At 44.0% G+C, this 23,320-nt stretch overlaps 1 protein-coding gene across 1 annotated transcript in view; it reads left to right on the top strand.

Moving 5' to 3' along the window:
• LOC129824294 (multiple epidermal growth factor-like domains protein 6) overlaps window positions 1-23,320 on the top strand; it is a 75,808-nt gene that overhangs the window by 8,469 nt on the left and 44,019 nt on the right. Inside the window, exons 2-10 of the mRNA XM_055883842.1 lie at window positions 2,823-2,945; window positions 14,614-14,739; window positions 18,861-18,983; window positions 19,073-19,195; window positions 19,501-19,638; window positions 19,798-19,920; window positions 22,020-22,142; window positions 22,401-22,574; window positions 22,799-22,930. Coding sequence (XP_055739817.1) covers window positions 2,823-2,945; window positions 14,614-14,739; window positions 18,861-18,983; window positions 19,073-19,195; window positions 19,501-19,638; window positions 19,798-19,920; window positions 22,020-22,142; window positions 22,401-22,574; window positions 22,799-22,930 — 1,185 coding nt within the window. The remainder of the gene's footprint in view (window positions 1-2,822; window positions 2,946-14,613; window positions 14,740-18,860; window positions 18,984-19,072; window positions 19,196-19,500; window positions 19,639-19,797; window positions 19,921-22,019; window positions 22,143-22,400; window positions 22,575-22,798; window positions 22,931-23,320) is intronic.

Here is a 23,320-nt window from a genome sequence, read left to right as displayed (position 1 = left end):
GACAAACAAACAAAATGTTCAAGTGTTTCCCTCCTCTCGATAAATAGATTGAGCGCTGCTGTAGCTCTCCAAACCACTCATGCTACCGAGATAAATCCACTGGTACGATCAACAATGCCTGACACACTAAATCCCCGGCTGATTACCAGGCATTTACTGCTTATCACACTGCCCAGTTTTAATGGCCACTGGGCCACTCTCCACTACTGGGCCAAAGCCAGATCCTTCCTTTCGCCTTTTATAACGTCCTCTGGTGGCTCATTCAGGCACATGCCCCCAAGTGGACCCTAATATAGCAACAGATGCAAAAACAACAGAGGACTACAGAGGACATCTGAGTTTAACAGCGTTTGTGTCAAATGCCAAATACCTTATTTCTTGTTCTGGCTCTCATGGTTTTGTTTTGGTGCTCTCTGGTCTTGTTGAAGTTGGAAGTTTAGTGGATGTCTGCGTGTCAGATGGTTTCTCATAGGCTTGAAAGGCAAGCCTCGTGACCACAGTGTCTTGAAATGATAACAGTAATGCGTGTCAGTGTTGTTGTGGAATGCTGCTTGACATTGTGGAGGAAAAGGAAGAAGGAAAACATGTTTGTTCTTCATAAACCCCAAATGGAGAATAAGCTTTCGTCTTACTTAGAAAATGTCACTTGATGGCTCTGATAAAGTCAACAATAGAGACATACTGTACTTGTCGTGACTGCTGTTTGCTGCCACATGTGTCTTGTTGATTGTATTGATGTGGCTCCTTAGGATAACAAAATGTTAGCTTACAGAGCAATATCCACTGTGCTGGAAAGAAACTGTTTTGTTTTTGATAGGCACAGGTTTGTGCTGAGCATGTATTGTCCCATGGTAGTGCTCTTTGAAGAAGTATTATCCAGAAGAGAGGACCTTCAAACGGGTCCCTGACGAACACCTAATGTCATAGAGGACCCTGGATAAAGTTTTAATAGAGGCATAGAGAATCATTGACCTTTGACCTGTTACGGACAGATACAACTTATGGAGAGGAACTGGATGACATGTTTACAGCCTTTGAGGAGGCTTGGCTGGGCCCCATGTTCATTTTCCATTGCCATTCCTGATCCAGGGAGTAACGCTAACTCTTGTTGAAATAAATGGGATAGATGTACTCCATTGTAGTGGTTGGTTGTCAAGATGCAGTAGGCTTTCCATTTTCGCAGGGCGTCTGTGGTTAGACTGGCTGATTTTGTGAATGTGTGTGCGTGCGTACATGTGTGCGTGTGTGTTTACTGGCCCTCCAGTGCTTGCTTTGCTAATTGTGCTGGCCTTTGTCCATCTGTCTCCAGTTACCACCTGGCCCCGATGAGATTGGCATGTGCCTGTATTTCTTGCTGATTGCGCTGTGTGTCTAAGGCTTCTCTATAAGAGGCTTGCAGGGCTTCTGGGGCTTAGACAGAGCTCTTCCACTGCAGTACATTGTACAGCGAGAGCAGGGTTTCTGTGGTACACCCTACAGTGAGAGTTCTTCCAATACAATACACTGTGCAGCGAGAGCTCTTCCACTACAGTACACTGTACAGCGAGAGCTCTTCCAATACAATACACTGTGCAGCGAGAGCTCTTCCACTACAATACACTGTACAGCAGAGCTCTTCCACTACAATACACTGTACAGAAGAGCTCTTCCACTACACTACACTGTGCAGCGAGAGCTCTTCCACTACAATACACTGTGCAGCGAGAGCTCTTCCACTACAATACACTGTGCAGCGAGAGCTCTTCCACTACAATACACTGTGCAGCGAGAGCTCTTCCACTACAATACACTGTGCAGCGAGAGCTCTTCCACTACAATACACTGTGCAGCGAGAGCTCTTCCACTACAATACACTGTACAGCGAGAGCACTTCCACTACAATACACTGTACAGCGAGAGCTCTTCCACTACAATACACTGTACAGCGAGAGCTCTTCCACTACAATACACTGTGCAGCGAGAGCTCTTCCACTACAATACACTGTGCAGCGAGAGCTCTTCCACTACAATACACTGTGCAGCGAGAGCTCTTCCACTACAATACACTGTGCAGCGAGAGCTCTTCCACTACAATACACTGTACAGCGAGAGCTCTTCCACTACAATACACTGTGCAGCGAGAGCTCTTCCACTACAATACACTGTACAGCGAGAGCTCTTCCACTACAATACACTGTGCAGCGAGAGCTCTTCCACTACAGTACACTTTACAGCGAGAGCTCTTCCACTACAATACACTGTGCAGCGAGAGCTCTTCCACTACACTACACTGTGCAGCGAGAGCTCTTCCACTACAATACACTGTGCAGCGAGAGCTCTTCCACTACAGTACACTGTACAGCGAGAGCTCTTCCACTACACTACACTGTGCAGCGAGAGCTCTTCCACTACAATACACTGTACAGCGAGAGCTCTTCCACTACAATACACTGTGCAGCGAGAGCTCTTCCACTACAATACACTGTGCAGCGAGAGCTCTTCCACTACAATACACTGTGCAGCGAGAGCCTTTCCACTACAGTACACTGTACAGCAGAGCTCTTCCACTACAATACACTGTACAGCAGAGCTCTTCCACTACGATACACTGTGCAGCAGAGCTCTTCCACTACAATACACTGTACAGCAGAGCTCTTCCACTACAATACACTGTGCCCAGAGCTCTTCCACTACAATACACTGTACAGCAGAGCTCTTCCACTACAATACACTGTGCAGCGAGAGCTCTTCCACTACACTACACTGTAGAGCGATCACACTGATTTGTTTATTATTTGCAGTATGTTTCTCACTCTCTGCTCTTTGTCATTTCTTGGCCACAGATGTTGACGAGTGTCAGGTCCACAACGGAGGCTGCCAGCACCGATGCGTCAACACCAGAAGCTCGTTCTACTGCGAATGCAACCCAGGCACCCGCCTGCACACAGATGGCCGGACATGCATCGGTAAGGAGTAGTGTGAAATTGCCCTTAGACCAGTGGTTCCAAAACTATGGGTGACCTGATATGAAAATGGGGTCGCAGGGAACATTTCCAAAATACCCCCCAAAAAGTTTTTTTTTACCGTTGTATCTCAAAATCATTGTAATGTGGTTACCCTTAAAAATCTAAATGATTATTGTTGAAATCTAAACGATAAAGTTCAATCAGAGTGCCCTTAGATCGTGGGAAAAGGCCGCACTTGACTGATGCGCTTGAATCGGAATGATTCAAGTGCAACAGTCAAGTGCAGCCTTTCGTGTTGTCATGTGACTGAACGCTGCAGTCTAAGCATTCACGGGTCATTACGGAGGAGTTTTGGTTACTGACTCAAAGGGAATACCCTGTTGTCTTCTTCAGAGGATTAAAACGTTTTTATTATTTAACTAGGCAAGTCAGCTAAGATCAAATTCTTATTTACAATGACAGCCTACCGTGGCCAAACCCGGACGACACTGGGCCAATTGTGCTCCGCCCTTTGGGACTCCCAATCACGGCCGGATGTGATACAGTCTGGATTTGAACCAGGCACTATAGTGACACCTCTTGCACTGAGATGCAGTGCCTTAGACCGCTGCACCACTTGAGAGCCCATGGTACCCTTCGTCAGCTCATATCTGTGTGAAGCTGGATTCAGCATTGCTCTCGTCTGCATTAAAACCAAATATTGATCCAGGTTGGATGTGACAGCAGTGATGAGGAGCGCACTGTTGACCACGCCCCCTGACTTTGAGAAGCGACATGCACCAAGCGACATGCACCGAGCACACCCATCTCATCAGTGGTGGTGAGATAAGAGATAATGTCAGAGTAATTTTGTTAAAGGAATTTTAATTCCTATGTTTATCAACCAATTCAATTAAAACACTCTGCCCATACATAAGAATTTGTAAGATAATTATCAGCATTAAATGGACAGAAACCAGTCTTAAAATCAATCAATCAATAGCGTTTATTCTCGAGAGTACTGATCATAATACATTTTACATCAGGTTATATAATAAAGATGATGTCATAGGTTTTAATGTCCATCCTCCTCTCGGATACAATGGCAGTACAGTTAGAGTTCTCATTACTGTCTGCCACCTGTTCAACTATCTACAACCAACCCAAGGTCTTTCCCCTCCCTGGGTAGAGACATCATTCTAGCCTGTCTGAAGATAAACCCATTCTTTCTAACAAGGAACACATAACATTCAACATTATGATTATAATAAGATTCATTCTTACAGTATTATAGTAGTATTCTGTTTAGTTATAATTCTAAGTCAAATGTATACATATTTTAGTCATTAAACACAAAAATCCCATAACAAATTTGCAATTGCCTGCCATAGCCCCCCAAAAAAAGTAAACATTGGCTGTTAATTACAACTTTTTTGTGGTTGGGGTCAATGAGAACTTGCAGATATCAAAACGGGATCGTGGACGAAAAAAGTTGGAACACCTGCCCTAGACGCTGACCTTGGGTCAGTTTTGCATTTCCCCACTAATGGTTAAGGTTAGGCTTGGAGGAGGGGAAGCTGATTCTAGGTCTCTACTGTACCTAGGGGAACTTCACCCTGGAGCCATCAGTGAGACCTAAAGGGAGGGTGGCGCTGTGGAAGGGCACCTAAGGTCAACCAAGGTCAGGGGTGAGGGGTTTGGGAGTGATAGGGGTTTGGGATGAAAGAGGTGGATCTGGTCCAATGTGCTGGCTGTATCCCATTGTTGCCCTCACCATCTGGAAACTACGCTATGGGAGAGGCTGGGACTCACATCAAAGCAGGGAAAGGGGTCTTCACATTCTGCTTGTGTCAAAAGGGGGAATCAAAGAGTCTTTTGTGCTGGCAAAAGAGGTGCTTTCCTGCTGTTTTCCAGCAGCCCGTACAGAGCAGGTTTGTGTCTGGGCGTATATACTGTAGTAGCGCAGTGTCTGCCTCTCTCTTGTCTCTTTCTCTCACACACATGCACACAGACACGAACACACACACTCTTTTTTTCTCTCTCTCACATTGCACTGTATCATGGCTATGGCACACAACAACAGCATGTCAGGTTAACTCAAATCAAATCAAATTGTATTTGTCATATGCTCCGAAAACAACTGGTGTAGACTTTACCATGAAATGCTTGCTTATGAGCCCTTCCCAACAATAAAGAGTTTAACCCATTTCAGTCAATTGACGCACCGGTGTGTCAATCTAAGTAACATAATAAAAAAAATCCCCATTTAAAATCCGTCAGTTTAAGGTAGAAATATATTTGTTTGCTTTGGATGCGTCTCAATCCACTGCATCTGCCAATGTTGCACTTCCGCATCTGCAGTGAAAAGTGACATCCTGAAAATCTGTCCTCTCACTAAAACATCTGTAGAGTCCGAACAGTTTGACATACAAACTACGATGGAAAGGGGAGACTCTCAGGTACATGAAGGTGTTCTCTGTTTTGCTCTACGACCACCACAAGTGGCAAGGGACTCATCTGAAGTTGGTACCGTTGATGTGCTAACTTCTGTTTGTAGCTTCCGAACCGTTTGGGCTACAAACTAATGTGACCTCGCTGTGGAAAAGGGAGTTCTCACGAATACGATGATCTTCTACGTTTTGCTCTATAACCCCCACAAGTGTCAAGGGACTCGTCTGAAGGTATCTAGGACCCGTGAAAAAAACAAAATTGAAGTATGAAGGTAGTTTTGTGCCTACCCAAATTATGAGTAAAAATAAATATATTCACTACCGTTCAAAGGTTTGGGGTCAATTACACATTTCCTTGTTTTTGAAAGAAAAGCAATTTTTTTGTACATTAAAATAACATCAAATTGATCGGAAATACAGTGTAGACATTGATAATGTTGTAAATGACTATTGTAGCTGGAAACGGCTGATTTTGTAAATTGAATATCAACATAGGCGTACAGAGGCCCATTATCAGCAACAATCACTCCTGTGTTCCAATGGCATGTTGTGTTAGCTAATCCAAGTTTATCATTTTAAAAGGATAATTGAACATTAGAAAACCCTTTTGCAATTATGTTAGCACAGCCCTAAAAACTGTTGTCCTGATTAAAGAAGCAATAAAACTGGCCTTCTTTAGACTAGCTGAGTATCCGGAGCATCAGCATTTGTGGGTTCAATTTGTGGAGTGATTTGTTGAGTGGGTGGAAAACAAGTTTTAATGACTCCAACCTAAGTGTATGTAAACTTCCGACTTTAACTGTAGATATTCCATTAAAAAATCTACCATTTCCAGCTACAATAGTCATTTACAACATGAACAATGTCTACACTGTTTTTCTGATCAATTTGATGTTACTTTAATGGGGAAGAAAATTACATTTCTAAGTGACCCCAAATTTTGAACAGTAGTGTATATATATATACAGTTGAAGTCGGGAGTTTACATACACTTAGGTTGGAGTCATTAAAACTTGTTTTTCAACCACTCCACAAATTTATTGTTAACAAACTTCATACTTTAATGCAAAAGGTGCAAATCAATCCCAGAACAACAGCAAAGGACCTTGTGAAGATGCTGGAGGAAACAGGTGCAAAAGTATCTATATCCACAGTAAAACAAGTCCTATATTGACATAACCTGAAAGGCCGCTCAGCAAGGAAGAAGCCCCTGCTCCAAAACCGCCATAAAAACCATACTACGTTTTGCAACTGCACATGGTGACAAAGATCGTACTTTATGGAGAAATGTTCTCTGATCTGATGAAACAAAAATATAACTGTTTGTCCATAATGACCATCGTTGTGTTTGGAGGAAAAAGGGGGAGCCTTGCAAGCCGAAGAACACCATCCCAATCACAAAGCACGGGGTGGCAGCATCATGTTGTGGTGGTGCTTTGCAGCAGGAGGGACTGGTGCACTTCACAAAATAGATGGCATCATGAGGAGGGAAAATTATGTAGATATATTGAAGCAATATCTCAAGACATCAGTCAGGAAGTTAAAGATTTGTCGCAAATGGGTCTTCCAAATGGACAATGACCCCAAGCATACAAAATGGCTTAAGGACAACAAAGTCAAGGTATTGGAGTGGCCATCACAAAGCCCTGACCTCAATCCTATGGAATATTTGTGGGCAGAACTTAAAAAGCGTGTGCGAGCAAGGAGGCCTACAAACCTGACTCAGTTACACCAGCACTGTCCAGGGAATGGTCCATAATTCACCCAACTTATTGTGGGAAGCTTGTGGAAGGGTACCCGAAACGTTTGACCAAAGTTAAACAATTTAAAGACAATGCTACTAAATACTAATTGAGTGTATGTAAACTTCTGACCCACTGGGAATGTGATGAAAGAAATACAAACTAAAATAAATCATTCTCTCTTCTATTATTCTGACATTTCAATTTCTTAAAATAAAGTGGTGATCCTAACTGTGTCACGACTTCCGCCGAAGTCGGTCCCTCTCCTTGTTCGGGCGGTGTTCGGCGGTCGACGTCACCGGCCTTCTAGCCACCGCCGATCCACTTTTCATTTTTCCATTTGTTTTGTCTTTGTTTTACACATCTGATTTTAATCCCATAATTACTTGTTCATTATTCTTTGTTCATTGTTCATTACTCTGTTCCCCCATGTTTTTTTTGTGAGTGATTGTTAAACGGGTGTCCTGACTCTCTGAGGTCATTAAAGATCCCATGGCACTTATCGTAAGAGTAGGGGTGTTAACCCCGGTGTCCTGGCTAAATTCCCAATCTGGCCCTCAAACCATCATGGTCACCTAATAATCCCCAGTTTACAATTGGCTCATTCATCCCCCTCCTCTCCCCTGTAACTATTCCCCAGGTCGTTGCTGCAAATGAGAACGTGTTCTCAGTCAACTTACCTGGTAAAATAACGGAAAAAAATAAATAAATGAATACAAATTGTTTATTGTATTTTCGGTCTGTCATGGTGTGCGTGTATTTTGTTACTTTGTATATTTTACGTTTTGAGTAAAAGTACGTTGATTACTCATATCTGCTGTCCTGCGCCTGACTCTCTACACCAGCTACACATAGGACCCATTACAAACTGACCTAAGACAGGGAATTTTTACTAGGATTAAATGTCAGGAATTGTGAAAAACTGAGTTTAAATGTATTTGGCTAAGGTGTATGTAAACTTCTGTCTTCAACTGTATTTCCTGAGCTTTCTTGTATCTCCTAGATATCGGACAAACACTTAAAAACCATGTTTCTTATGATACGTTTTTTTACTGTCTTTTTCGCTCTTTATGAATGTGTTATTCAGTGCTCTGGGCTATACAGTAGTAGTAAAGGCCAAATTCAATAATTTATCAAATAATTGTTTTATTTTTTATACCTAAAGAGGTCCTACAACTCAAAATCAACTAGCTAAATGATCCGTAGTATGACCATAGTAAAACAATTCCAAATGTCCGCTTATAATTAAGAATTAAAAATAAATGGTAACACAAGTGGAATAAAATAAAATACACAAGAGTGGAGCTACAGTATATACAGGGAATACAAGGGCACATGTCAAATCATTTCAGCCTTCTGAGGGGGAAGAAGCGCTGCCGTGCCCCCTTCACGACTGTGTGGGTGTGTGTGGACCAGATTAGGTCCTTAGTGATGTGAATGCAAAGGAACTTGACGCTCTCAACCCGCTCCAAAACAGCCCCCCCCCCCCCCCCCCCCCCCCACAACAGCCCCTCTTTCTCCTATAGTCCACAATAAGCTCCTTGGTCTTACTGACATTGAGGGAGAGGTCCTGGCACCACACTGCTAAGTTTCTGACCTCCTCCCTGTAGGCGGACTCATCGCTGTTGGTGATCAGGTCTACCACCGTCGTGTTATCGGCAAACTTGATGATGATGTTGGACTTGTGCGTGGCCATGCAGTCGTGGGTGAACAGGGAGTACAGGAGAGGACTAAGCACACACACCTGAGGGGCCCCTGTGCTGAGGGTCAGCGTGGCGGAGGTGTTGTTGCCTACCCTCACGACTTGGGGCCGGCCCGTCAGGAAATCCAGGATCCAGTTGCAGGGGGAGGGGTTCATTCCCAGGGTCCCTCACTTGGGGATGAGCTTGGAGGGGACTATGGTGTTGAACGCTGAGCTGTAGTCTATGAACAGCATTCTCACTTAGTTATTTCCCCTCTTGTCCAGGTGGGAGAGGGCAGTGTGAAGTGATTGTGTCATCTGTGGGTCTGTTGTGGCGGTATGCGAATTGGAGTGGGTCTAGGGCAGGGGTGTCAAACTCATTCCACGGAGGGCCTAGTGTCTGCAGGTTTTTGGTTTTTCCTTTCAATAAAGCCCTAGACAACCAGGTGTGGGGAGTTCCTAACTAATTAGTGATGTTAATTCATCAATCAAGTACAAGGGAGGAGCGAAAACCCGCAGACACTCGGCCCCCCGTGGAATGAGTTTGACACCTGTGGTCTAGGGTGTCTGGGATGATGGTGCTGATGTGTGTGATGACCAGCCTTTCAAAGCAGTTCATTATTACAGATGTGAGTGCTACAGGACGATAGTTGTTTATGCAGGTTACCTTGGAGCTCTTGGGAACAGGGACACGGATGGTCAGCTTGAAACATGTTGAGATTACAGACTGAGACAAAGAGAGATTGAAAATGTCTGTGAAGACACTTTCCAGCTGGTCTGCGCATTCTTTGAGAACACCTCCTGGTATTCCGCCTTGTGGTTGTTAACCCGTTTAAATGTTTTGCTCGTGTGGGCCACGGAGAGTGAGATCACGTACAGTAGTCATCCAAAAAACAGGTGCTTTCATGCAAGGCACAGTATTTTATTCCTCGAAGCGAGCATAAAATACAGTTAGCTAATTTGGGAGTTCTGCATCGCATGGTTGGGTTTCCCATTATAATCCGTTATCGTCAGCAAGCACTGCCACATACGATGAGCGTCGGCGCCGGTGTAATAGGATTCCACCTTCCTCCAAAATTGTCCTTAAGCATGTTTGATGTCTTGACAGAGGTCATAGTGGACTTTCTTGTATGCGCCCATGTCCGTGTCCTGTTCCTTGTAAGCGGTAGCTCTAGCCTTTAGCCCAGTGGACATTACCTGTAATCCTTGTTTTTTATGGTTTGGATATAATCTGTGGGGATTTTTTTCTGTTTGAGCTTTAAACAGGAAGCAGGAAAATGGAGTCATGGTCAGATTTGCCTAAGGGAAGATGATGGAGGGCCTTATGCGTATGCGTTTCTGTGGTTAGAATAAAAGTGGTTGAGAGTTTTAGCACCCCTAGTGGCGCAGGAGACATGTTGCTAGAAGTGAGGTGGAATGGTTTTAAGTCACCCCCTGCTATAGTCTCCAAACACCAGAAATGCTCACTCTGGGTGAGCCTTTTCTTGTTTGTTTATAGCCCCATACAGTTTGTTGAGTGCCAGAGTGTTTGTTGTTGGCTTGGGGTGGGATGTAGACAGCTTTGATAATTACGGAGGAGAAATCTCTTGGTAGATTAAAGGGTCTGCAGCTTACCATGAGTTATTTTTTATCAGGTGAGAAAGAGCGATAGATTTCCTTCACACTTGAAGTAGCACACCAGTTGTTTTTTCTTTAAAGAAACACTACACCTCCTTGCGACTTCTACAAAGCCTCTGTACGATCCTGTCTCTGCATGGAGAATCCACCGAGTACTACGTGCATAGCGTCCTCATCCAGCCACGTTTCAGTAAGACATACATATAACATCCAGCAGTCTCTCTGATGGGAGATGTTACATTCCCACAAGACAATCTCAATATATCGCTCACGGAACGGGGACTAACAAAGAAAATCACTTTGACAACCAAAACAAAACAGAAAGGGGTTCAAATAGGGTCCTGAAAGGCACCCTTGTGGGTTCCCACTGAAAGTTGGCAAAGCCACAAGTAAGACACCCACCATGGATTCCCACTAGGTTTGCCTCCAAAAAGACAAACTAAATGAAAAACCCACAACAACTTCGGATAGGGCGTAAAAAGAAAAAGAGTCTTCTTTCAAACTTAAGAGGTTGAGCTCAAACTCGCACCTCAGCTGACATGAAATGTAGCTCTCCCAACATCTCTCAAGCTCAACTGGAGCACTGAGCCAGCCACTCTTAAATATCACCTGGGCTAGCACATTTGAAACACCTTCCGACTAACGAAATGGACAAGCCAGCACAGGTGTAACACATACTTACTAACAAGGTGACACCAATTGGTGTGCCCTACGTGCTAACGTGATACCTCAAAATAAAAAAATTCTTTAACAGAGAGACTCGAACGAAGATCATCTATCTTATTCTCGAGTGACTGGAAATTTTCCAATAGAACGGAGGAGAGCACCGTTTGGTTTTGTCTTTGCCTCAATTTCACCAGGAATCCACCTTGTGTCCCGTGTCTACACCTGCAGTGTTTTGTTAGCCCATGGAACAAAGGAATAGGATCCGGTATGAACAGTGGAATAGCTCAGTCGGAGTTGAAGTCGTATTTTAAGTCCAAATTGAGGTTAGTAACTGTCGATCTGATGCCCAGAAGTGACTGGAGGTCATATGTGATAATAGTAGGAACTTTCTGTATCAAAAAAGTAGAGATAAACATGATAAAAGTCACTATATAGCAAAGTTGTCATCGTTCTCTTGTCTCTCTGATTGATTTAGGACCGTTGCCTCGCAGCGGGCCATGGGAAGCCCCCGAGGCCTGTCGAAACATTGTTGGCTTTGACCAGGGCCAGTTTGAAGGAAATGTTATAACTTGCCTACAAAAAGCCTGATTTGTGTTTTTTTTATGAGTAATTACCACAGAGATGGGAACCCATTCATATTATTAACGTTTTTATAGAAATGGGCCCCAAATTACACTACTTCAGTTTGTGATTATAATTATTAATTCATTGATTCATCCTTTTCCTGGAGAGCTACGACTGTGCAAGCTTTTGTTCCAGCCCTGCACTAACACAACCGATTCAGCTAAAGGTCCTGGCAAACAATTAATTAGTCAAATCAGGCGTGTTAGAGCTGGGCTGGGACAAAAATGTGCACCCCAGTAGCGCTCGAGTGTTGGCCACCCCCAAAGCCGTCATGTCAGTTGATCTACAAATACTTTTAACCCCATTTACTGTTCCTATTCACCACTGAGAGGTAGAACATGTGCTCTGACACACGCACTAATCTTAGATTCCCTCTTGGCGTCTGCACAGCAACTGCGTGCAGTCCAGAAGCGCATATTCAATTTAGTTATTTATTTAGATTTTAATCAGGCTACTTTGATGTCACGGTACGCTCTGATGGCATGATGTGTCATACAAACCATCTCATTCTTCTCATGCTGTTGTTTTTTTGCCAGGCCTTGTTTTCCTCCTTTAAATTAAAGGCAGCTTACCAACTCAAGGATGTTCCAAACAGTAGAGCAAAATAAGACACCATACATAAACTCTGTGACATATGCTTTAATGAGAAACATATGACTGACTGACCACAAAGTTGGTTTATCCTACGTCACAAAAGTGTTTTTTATCAAAGACTCAGGTTGAGCTAGTGTTATTTTAAATTCATTTCTCTATTTCCCTGAAAAAAAGTATAGATCCTGTGCTGGAAATGTTTAATGTTTGTGATTTTCTAATAACACATTTCTGTGTTCTATTCATGTGCTTTTCTAATAACAGTTTTCTGTGTTCATACAAGTGACCATATTGAACGAATCCTCACTTATCAGTATCTACAATTTGGCAGTACGCCCAGACCTTATTTGAGAACGAAAGATATCCCAGTTTCAAGGTCTCAGCTTAGAGAGAAGAAGCCTCGTGAGGTATTGATCGGTCACATGAATGAAGCAAACATTAATTATTTATGAATGATGAACAAGCTAAATCATGCAAATAGGACTTGTCTGCATTATATAAGGGAATTAACGGGACTGCCCCGTTAGAGCTCCTAACAGATGTTCACTATGGTGCATCAAGTTTGTTGGAACCTCTCCAGCAGGCTGATAATAAATAATGATTCATTTAAGATTGATTTCGAATGTCCCTGTGTAAGAACTTGCACGACAACCCACGTATATGTGTCTGGGCTTTTGGATTATGTATGAGCCCTAAGTAGTCTCAACTGTTCCCTAGCACAGAGCTTCCCAAAAAACCTCTTTACACCGGAGTTGTCTCCAGATGGCTATGCATATTCATGGCATGAGGCTAGTAGCATAGCTGCTCTCTCCATTGAATACAGGCGGTTGACATCAACAACCCTCATCGAATATTTAAAAAAGGATTACAATAATGAGATGTGTAGACAGCCCGCCATGCCACTTTGTGGACAACAACTCCCATGTGTTATGGTGGAGAGACATGTATCTTGTCAGTATATCTTTGCTCTTTCTTCCCCATGTCATTCTTTCACTCACATCTCATCTGGGTTCAGGCTTAGCACAGCCAAAGGAGCCAACTCATCCATCATTGGGAAATTGAACATTGCTATTTGAGAACTAGTATGAAATGTGGACCAAAATTAGACCTACTTGGCTCATATATTGGTCAAGTGACGTTTTAGGGGATTTACTATCGATGGAGAGCATACAGGCAATTTACTTGCCAAAGCAACCCTGTCAAGTGAGTCATTATGGCTTCCCGGGGCACATTGTCAGTCAGGGGAAGACCTGATACTTTCCACTGAAGATCTCACAGCTTTCCTGAATAAACAAATGCCAAACACAACCCCCTGCCCCTATACCACTCTAGGCACTAGATCTGACAGGATAAGATAGGTGTGGGAAATTTTGGAAGTTCCACCTAATAAGCAAGGTTGAGCAACTATCATATTGCTTATACCTATCCAGTCCTTTCAGATATGCATAACGTTCCTAGGCTCTAGAGCAGGGGTATTCAACTCTTACTCTACGAGGTCTGGAGCCTGCTGCTTTGATGTTCTACCTCATCATTCATTGCACGCACCTGGTGTGCCAAGTCTAAATCTGTTCCTGATTAGAAGGGAACAATGAAACCAAGCAGTGGAACTGGCTCCGAAGGTCCAGAGTTGAGTTTGAGGGATCTAGGGGTGAGCAGCAGGGGTTGCTTCTAGTCAAGGTCCACTGCAATGAGCCACGTATTGTAAGTACCCCCTGCTGTCCGCAGGCTTATCGGCCCGAATCAGATGTCTCGCTAATGGAGCAGCGAAAAAAAGCGCTGTTATTATTGGGCCTCTGTTCTGAGATGGCAATTGAAGAGAAAACAGAGTGGAGCGGAGAGGGGTCAGCGTCTTCATCAATTTCCAAGATCGGAGTGTAGATAGGGTTCATGTTTGTTTTTGTTTTGAAACTGGAACCTTTTTTCTGAGTTCCTCCAAATGAAAATGCAGGAGCTTCATCATCTTTGAGATGCAGTTCACCTTGGGTTATGCGTTAGCATTAATCAAATGTTTGAAACGATCTGGTGGTGTCTTGCACTTTGTGAGAACATGTAGACAAACACGTGCTTGTGCTGTCAGAGCGAGCAGACCTACCGTACATGTCATTTCCGCAAGTTTATCCGGCTCGCATGAACAACTATTTGCCTGTGTCATTGTAGATAATCTGAATTTAAAAAACAATGGTGGTCAAAAATGTAACTTTGAGAGTTTCTACACAGGTACTCTTTCTTCACATGATGATCAATCAATCACATTTGTGTACTGTACATCGTCTTTAATTGTTGACCTATCATGTCTCACTCTGTGTGTTCCTCCCCAGCCGTCCACTCCTGTGCTGTCAGAAATGGAGGCTGTGAGCAGGACTGTGTGCAGCTGTCCCCGGCTCACTACCAGTGTCTCTGCAGACCCAACTATCACCTTGCAGAGGACAGCAAACACTGCAAGTGTAAGTGTAGTCGGCCATTTAAAAAAAAAAGTTCAGGCACCAAAAAGAGAAAGAACAAGGAATCTAAGACCCTTTTATAAGCATCTGAGTTGTTTGGATAAAAAAATCTGCGGTGTTGACCAATAGTATTACTGTCAAGTTAACCTCCAATCAGATATCAGACTTACATGAATGTCACCATCAGACAATGGGGGTTGGAGAGATGATACAGAGAATACTGAATTCCTAAAATGACACAAAGGAAATGATTGCATCCAGTTGATAAGAACAGTCACTTGGGGGGCTGCCCTACAACAACGCTGGGGATGCTAGCTGATGCCAACTGACGCTGAGCCATGCGGCACAAACCTATTTTTCTTTGTTTTCCATGACAGGGAATAACAAAATGCTTACTGTGCTGTGTTGGCTGTATTGGCTATGCTTCGACAGTTCATTTTCTGGCTGTCTAATTTGTCGTGGGGCCAAAGAAATCTAATGTCATTCTGTGACTATAAATCCAGCCTGGTGTTTAACTTACCAGCGCCACTATGTTTTCTCCAACAAAGCCCATGAAAACCATGAACCAATACCGCAGCCTAATAAAAGTAGCACATTAAACAAACTCAATTGCGCTTGTGGCCATTGTTGTTTCCCATGCCCATTTGGTATGACCCCCTAAAGGAGTATGGCAGCCTTGGCCTGTGGTGAATTTGAAATGCAATAAAACACAATTATGTCTCCTTAAAGGCTGCAGAATGCACCGATTCTGTCCATTGTAACTTGCTAACTTGTGTTAATGACCACTTGCCCAAGCTCTAGCGCCCAGATTTCCTCCTGCTACAGATACTTTGGAGATATGTTCAATTTTTCATAAAAGCTTGAAACTTGGTACACTTGTACAGTATGGGGCCCTGAAAATGTTTGGGGCCCGCAAAAACACCTCCCGGCGGATGCGGTGGACATTTTCCATTCCGCCATAAACAAACAATGTATTCTGCGTCATATCCTATGAACCAAACATGTTAACACAGAAAATGTGATGTCTACCTCTCTATGTTGATGGTCAAGGATTACAATAATGCCATGCACAACATAAAAAAATGCCCCCTGGCATCCATGGTGGCCATTTTGCTATTCTGCTACAAGCAGACAATGTATTTTCCCCGTCATATCTGCTGAACCATACACAATAACACAGAAGAGGTGATGTCTGCACCAATGTTTTGATGGTCAAGGATTACAATTGTGCCATGTACAACATCATAAAGAGTTACAACTATTATAAAATGGTGGACTGCCATTGGGCGAAAAAGCATCCATATCAGGGGATATCTTTACACGTTTTTAATATTCTAAAGAATACATCAAAGCAGCAGGCTCCAGACCTCGTAGGGGACCATTTCCAATGCAAATTTGGAGTTTTGTGGATAAACACTATATCCTGACAAATTCTAAATCCAGATGTGTCTTTTAGACATACAGTTTATTAGGTACATCACCCCGTTCATGAAAATGGTTCGCTCCTACAGACAGTGAGTCACATGGCCGTGGCTTGCTATATAAAGCAAGCAGACGGGCGTGGAGGCATTCAGTTACTGTTAGATTGAACGTTAGAATGGGCAAAATGAGTGACCTAAGCGATTTTGAGCGTGTTATGATCATCGGTGCCAGGAGCGCTGGTTCCATTATCTCAGAAACGGCCGGCCTCCTGGGCTTTGCACACGCGACAGTGTCTAGGGTTTACCAAGAATGGTGCGACAAACAAAAAACATCCTGTCGGTGGCAGTCCCGTGGGTGAAAACAGCTTGTTGATGAGAGGTCGAAGGAGAATGGCAAGAATCAGGCGGGCCACAAACAGGCAAATAATGGCGCAGTATAAGAGTGGTGTGCAGAACGGCATCTCGGAACGTATAACTCCTCGGTCCTTGTCACGGATGGGCTATTGCAGCAGACGACCACACCGGGTTCCACTCCTCTCAGGTAAAAACATGAAGAAGCGGCTCTAGTGGGCAAGCGATCACCAACACTGGACAACTGAGGAGTGGAAAAACATTGCCTGGTCTGACAAATCCCGGTTTCTGTTGGCGTAAGGATTTGGCGTAAGTAGCGTGAGTCCATGGCCCCATCCAGTGGTGTAATGGTGTGGGGAATGTTTTCCTGATACATGTTGGGTCCCTTGATACTGTTTCCATGCCCTGAAGAATTCAGACTGTTCTGGAGGCAAAGGGAGGGACTAGATGGGTGTACCTAATAAACTGTGGGGGACCAGACATCCATCCTTGTCCCGTGCAGAATCTTTCTTGCTCGTACTTTAGCATGACGATACATTTTCAGTAAAGCAGAATAAAAAATGATTGATTCCACATTGCCCCCAAACTAAGCTTAACCTAAAGTATAATGTTCTCAAAAAATAGTTGAATCAAATGTTCAAATCAACAACAGAAATATTATTATATGGTGTACATTGACATTGAGCAGGTAGCCTAGTGGTTAGAGCATTGGGTACAAGTTTACCAAGTTTCATGCTTTTATGAAAAAGTAAACAGAATTTTCACAAATCCCCTGCACTGTGAGCTTAGCTGAACTACACAGCTGTGCTGGAGTGGTTGGCTTCAGATATCGTGGCTGGCAGTCCTCAGTCCTTACCCAAAGGCCATTGGCAGCCTGGATCCTTACTTCTGAATTATACTTCAGATGGTTCTTATTGTGGTCGACACGTAGATCTCAGATACATCATGTCGTATTTTATATATCAAGACACATGTACTATTGTTGGAATTTTACATTTAAACATCAAAAGACAAAAAAGCCCTCGGAGAAATGTCAATGATGTTTACAATCCAATTGGATTGAAGTGATATTTAAATGGTTTTGATAAAATAGAGGGGAAAATACAATTATAGTAATTTATGAGGTTATACAGCAGAGCTTGCAGCTGTTGGGAAGTGTGTTGGGAAGTGTAAATTACTGTTCCCTTTGGCGAGCTTTGAAATTCCTCTAGTCTTGTATCCGACTGCGAGGTCTGAGACAGAGACCGGTCGGCTTGGCGAGACTTGTCATTGGCTTGGCGACCTCTGACCATTGGTCTGATTGGCCAATACACATTAACTGAGTCTTACCAGAGGCTCACTGTTGCCTTGGTTACCAAAGCACCATCCAAGAGCGCAATGTATGAAATAGTTATACCTAGGGTGGATTTCAAACAAACCGGCATTGTGGGAAAGTTACATTGTTACTGTTGTATCAATTATATCTTTGGGCAGATGTGGAAATCTTGTATATTTACTGACTTTCTGTTCCTTTACAATGAATTCTCTGTTTCCTGCTTAGCTAGATGTGCACTTTCTTCCATACATCGACAACAAGTAGCTACGAAGAAAAAAAAACGAAAAAGCACTTGATTCCTAATACGTGTAGCCACTTGGAAATTCACCTCTCGGGGGTCCAGACATGGAAGTAATTATGGCCGTATCTGAAGGGAGATAGACTCCCATTTAACCCCATTACCCTCTTACTCCCACAAATGCACAAGGGAGAGTGCCGGCAAGAGCATGGAGAATGTGTTTGTGTGTGTGTGTGTAACGGCTTTCCTCCTCCTCTTCATCAGAAGAGGAGGAGCAGGGACTGAACCAAGATGCAGCGGATGTTGAAGACATAATTTATTAAACAAGACGGGAAAAAACACGAAACGAAATACACTTGGATAAACTAACAAAATAACAAACGGTGTAGACAGATCTGGACGACGGACTCACATAACACACGAGAACGCACGAACAGGGAAAAAAGCCTACACATAAATGACGATGAACAAACAAACCGAAACAGTCCCGTATGGTGCGACAAACACTGACACAGGAGACAACCACCCACAACGAACACTGTGAGACAACCTACCTAAATATGACTCTTAATTAGAGGAACGCCAAACACCTGCCTCTAATTAAGAGCCATACCAGGCAACCCATAAACCAACATAGAAACAGAAAACATAGAATGCCCACCCAAACTCACGTCCTGACCAACTAACACATACAACAAACTAACAGAAATAGGTCAGGAACGTGACAGTGTGTTTCTGTCAGTCTGTGTGTGTATGTGTACGTACATTATTGTACTCATTCTGTGTTACTGTGTTCCAGTGAGAAACCCCTGTGCAGACGGAAATGGAGGCTGTGTGCACACCTGTAGAAATGAAGGAGGAAGATCTCAGTGTGACTGTCGTCCTGGATATACACTGGCACAGGATGGCAAAAATTGTGAAGGTAAACTTCCGAATTGACTATGCTTCCAGGGATTATTCTATTGGTGGTAATGGGGATTACAATGATTAAGGTGTGTGTGTGTGTCTCAGACATCGATGAGTGTGAGACAGGCCAAACTGCCTGTGCCCACGGTTGCCATAACACCCAGAGTTCCTTTACCTGTGTCTGTAACCCATCATACAAGTTGGGTGCCGACGGCAGGAAATGCTATCGTAAGTCAACTTTCATTCACTCTCAGTCAACTCCCATTTACTCATTGAGACATTACCAATTATCAGTGATGTCAAAATAGCATTACACATTTACACTTTTATTATAGCATTTTTACTGTCATGAATCATCATCCATATTCTCCTTTAGGCATGTTGGAGTTTAGAGTAAAATACAACAAAGGCTATTACAGATGTTTTGGTCAGACTAAAACATTAGCGCCACAAGAAAAAGGGATTATTTGCAAGAAAATATTGTGTGTATGTTTGTTTTCGAACAACAGGTTTCCACATTTGTCTCCCCTTAGGTATCGAGATGGAGATTGTGAGTGGTTGTGAGACTGCCAATGGAGGCTGTTCCCAAAAGTGCCAACACTCCGCCCTCGGACCTGTCTGCAGCTGTAACCATGGTTTCCATCTGGACGATGACCTCAGGACATGTGTGGGTGAGCAAAGAGCAGTTTGGAGAATAATATAATCCGTTTTGATCGATATGGAGTGATTTTAGTGCCGTGAATTCAAAACGATTGAATTAAATTGACAAATTATTGGCACTAAAGTCCCTTCGTAGACAGACTTGTCATCAATGGTCGTGTGTGTTTTAGACTTGGATGAGTGCGAGACGGGAAGCTCGTGCTGCGAGCAGGACTGTACGAACACTCCCGGGGGTTACGAATGCTACTGCGGGGCTGGCTACCGTCTCAACTCGGATGGGTGTGGCTGTGATGGTATGGTCCATTTAGCAGGATAACCTCCTTGATCAATTGCTATCAACATTTTTCTTAAATGAACTATCTACACAATGGGTCGACTTCCTGTTTACAGACATAAACAACAGAATAAAAGTCAGTTTGCTCTCCCTGATGTAGGCATGCCTTTAATATATATATATATATATATATATATATATATATATATATATATATATATATATATATATATATATATATATATATACACACTGCTCAAAAAAATAAAGGGAACACTTAAACAACACAATGTAACTCCAAGTCAATCACACTTCTGTGAAATCAAACTGTCCACTTAGGAAGCAACACTGATTGACAATAAATTTCACATGCTGTTGTGCAAATGGAATAGACAAAATGTGGAAATTATAGGCAATTAGCAAGACACCCCCAATAAAGGAATGGTTCTGCAGGTGGTGACCACAGACCACTTCTCAGTTCCTATGCTTCCTGGCTGATGTTTTGGTCACTTTTGAATGCTGGTGGTGCTTTCACTCTAGTGGTAGCATGAGACGGAGTCTACAACCCACACAAGTGGCTCAGGTAGTGCAGTTCATCCAGGATGGCACATCAATGCGAGCTGTGGCAAAAAAGTTTGCTGTGTCTGTCAGCGTAGTGTCCAGAGCATGGAGGCGCTACCAGGAGACAGGCCAGTACATCAGGAGACGTGGAGGAGGCCGTAGGAGGGCAACAACCCAGCAGCAGGGACCGCTACCTCCGCCTTTGTGCAAGGAGGTGCACTGCCAGAGCCCTGCAAAATGACCTCCAGCAGGCCACAAATGGGCATGTGTCTGCTCAAACGGTCAGAAACAGACTCCATGAGGGTGGTATGAGGGCCCGACGTCCACAGGTGGGGGTTGTGCTTACAGCCCAACACCGTGCAGGACGTTTGGCATTTGCCAGAGAACACCAAGATTGGCAAATTCGCCACTGGCGCCCTGTGCTCTTCACAGATGAAAGCAGGTTCACACTGAGCACATGAGCACATGTGACAGACGTGACAGAGTCTGGAGACGCCGTGGCGAACGTTCTGCTGCCTGCAACATCCTCCAGCATGACCGGTTTGGCGGTGGGTCAGTCATGGTGTGGGGTGGCATTTCTTTGTGGGGCCGCACGGCCCTCCATGTGCTCGCCAGAGGTAGCCTGACTGCCATTAGGTACCGAGATGAGATCCTCAGACCCCTTGTGAGACCATATGCTGACACATGCACATTTGTGGCCTGCTGGAGGTCATTTTGCAGGGCTCTGGGAGTGCACCTCCTTGCACAAAGGCGAAGGTAGCGGTCCTGCTGCTGGGTTGTTGCCCTCCTACGGCCTCCTCCACGTCTCCTGATGTACTGGCCTGTCTCCTGGTAGCGCCTCCATGCTCTGGACACTACGCTGACAGACACAGCAAACCTTTTTGCCACAGCTCGCATTGATGTGCCATCCTGGATGAACTGCACTACCTGAGCCACTTGTGTGGGTTGTAGACTCCGTCTCATGCTACCACTAGAGTGAAAGCACCGCCAGCATTCAAAAGTGACCAAAACATCAGCCAGGAAGCATAGGAACTGAGAAGTTGTCTGTGGTCACCACCTGCAGAACCATTCCTTTATTGGGGGTGTCTTGCTAATTGCCTATAATTTCCACCTTTTGTCTATTCCATTTGCGCAACAGCATGTGAAATGTATTGTCAATCAGTGTTGCTTCCTAAGTGGACTGTTTGATTTCACAGAAGTGTGATTGACTTGGAGTTACATTGTGTTGTTTAAGTGTTCCCTTTATTTTTTTGAGCAGTGTATATATATATATATTTCACCTTTATTTAACCAGGTAGGCAAGGCATGCCTCAAGGGACTGGGTAAATTGGAAGACAATAATTGTAGTCTTGGCAGATTTAAGTTCTGTTGTTGATGTCTGTAAGCACGAAGACACCCTTTGCTCACAATGATGTAATCTCGCTGAACCTAAACAGCTTTTTAATGGGGTTTTCCTTATTGGTGTGTTTGCTGCAGCTTGAACTCTACAGTCGCGGCAAGCACATAGGTTTTCTTCAGGAAATGTACCTTTTCTAGTTTTGGTTGTTGACGTTGCAGATGTGGATGAGTGTCTGGTAGACAACGGAGGCTGTGACCATACCTGCCAGAACACAGCCGGCTCCTTCCAGTGCTACTGTCGCCTCGGACATCGGCTAAACGAGAACCGTCTCTCCTGTATTCGTAAGTGGATTGAAAATGAATCCTGTCTGGGCGGTAGTCAGGTCGAAATAATATTTAGGGCCAGAAGTTTATCCTGACTTGACCATAACCTGGCGGAGAAAAGCTCTGGGCCTTAGTGGTAGTCTATGCCAGGCAGTAGACGTTATAGGCTGTAACTAGGGCTCAGAGTTGATTTAATTGGCATGCTAAAGTGGATACTAGAATGGAGACTAAGTGTGCAGAGACAGAGACAATGACGGTTCTACTTTCTCCCTCCAGCCCTGGAGCGGGCAGTAGAGCTGTTGGAGTGGAGCGGCCGCATCGCGGTGAAGCTCCCTCCACCCCAGATCACCCTGCTGAATGACAAATTCCAGCCGCTGGAGCGCTATGACGACTATGAGGAGGACGGCCTGGGAGAGCTCCGGGCCCCGAGCACCCTCACCAAGACCTTTGGTATACATACACCTGTAGCAACACCCACATAAGGCACATATAAGACTGTTGTAATACCCTGATAAGGGAGTTTTAACACAGATGTAAGCAGCTTATAAGAAAGATCATAAACAGCTTATTTGGACATGTTTTTTTAGATAGCAAACAATGTCAAAATTGGCTTCACTCCTTTACTATATATGTATATTGTACCTCATCTTCCTCTTCCTGCTCCTCCTCACCAGTGTGTCTAAACGAAACGTTTGGCCATGACTGCAGCCTGACGTGTGACGACTGTTCCAACGGTGGTGTGTGTGACCTGGAGGAGGGACGTTGTGACTGTCCTGATGGGTGGCGAGGCCTTGTCTGCAACCAGAGTGAGTCTCTTCTGCACCTGATGCCCTGCAGAGAGAACAAAATATACACTACATGTACAAAAGTATGTGGACTGACCTTCAACTTTGGGAATTCGGCTATTTCAGCCACACCCGATGCTGACAGGTGTATAAAATCAAGCACACAGCCATGCAATCTCCATAGAAAAACATTGGTAGTAGAATGGCCTTACTGAAGAGCTCCGTGACTTTCAACGTGGCACCGACATAGGATGCCACCTTTCCAACTAGTCAGTTTTTAAAATTTCTGCCCTGCTAGAGCTGCCCCGGTCAACTGTAAGTGCTGTTATTATGAATTGGAAACGTCTAGGAGCAACAATGGCTCAGCCGCGAAGTGGGTAGGCCACACCAGCTCACAGAACGGGACCGCCA

This window comes from Salvelinus fontinalis, chromosome 2 (genome assembly GCF_029448725.1).
Source record: "Salvelinus fontinalis isolate EN_2023a chromosome 2, ASM2944872v1, whole genome shotgun sequence".
NCBI classification, from domain to species: Eukaryota; Metazoa; Chordata; class Actinopteri; order Salmoniformes; family Salmonidae; genus Salvelinus; species Salvelinus fontinalis.
The sequence above is the reverse complement of the archived record's forward strand: the minus strand, read 5'-3'. Positions and strand labels throughout refer to the sequence as shown.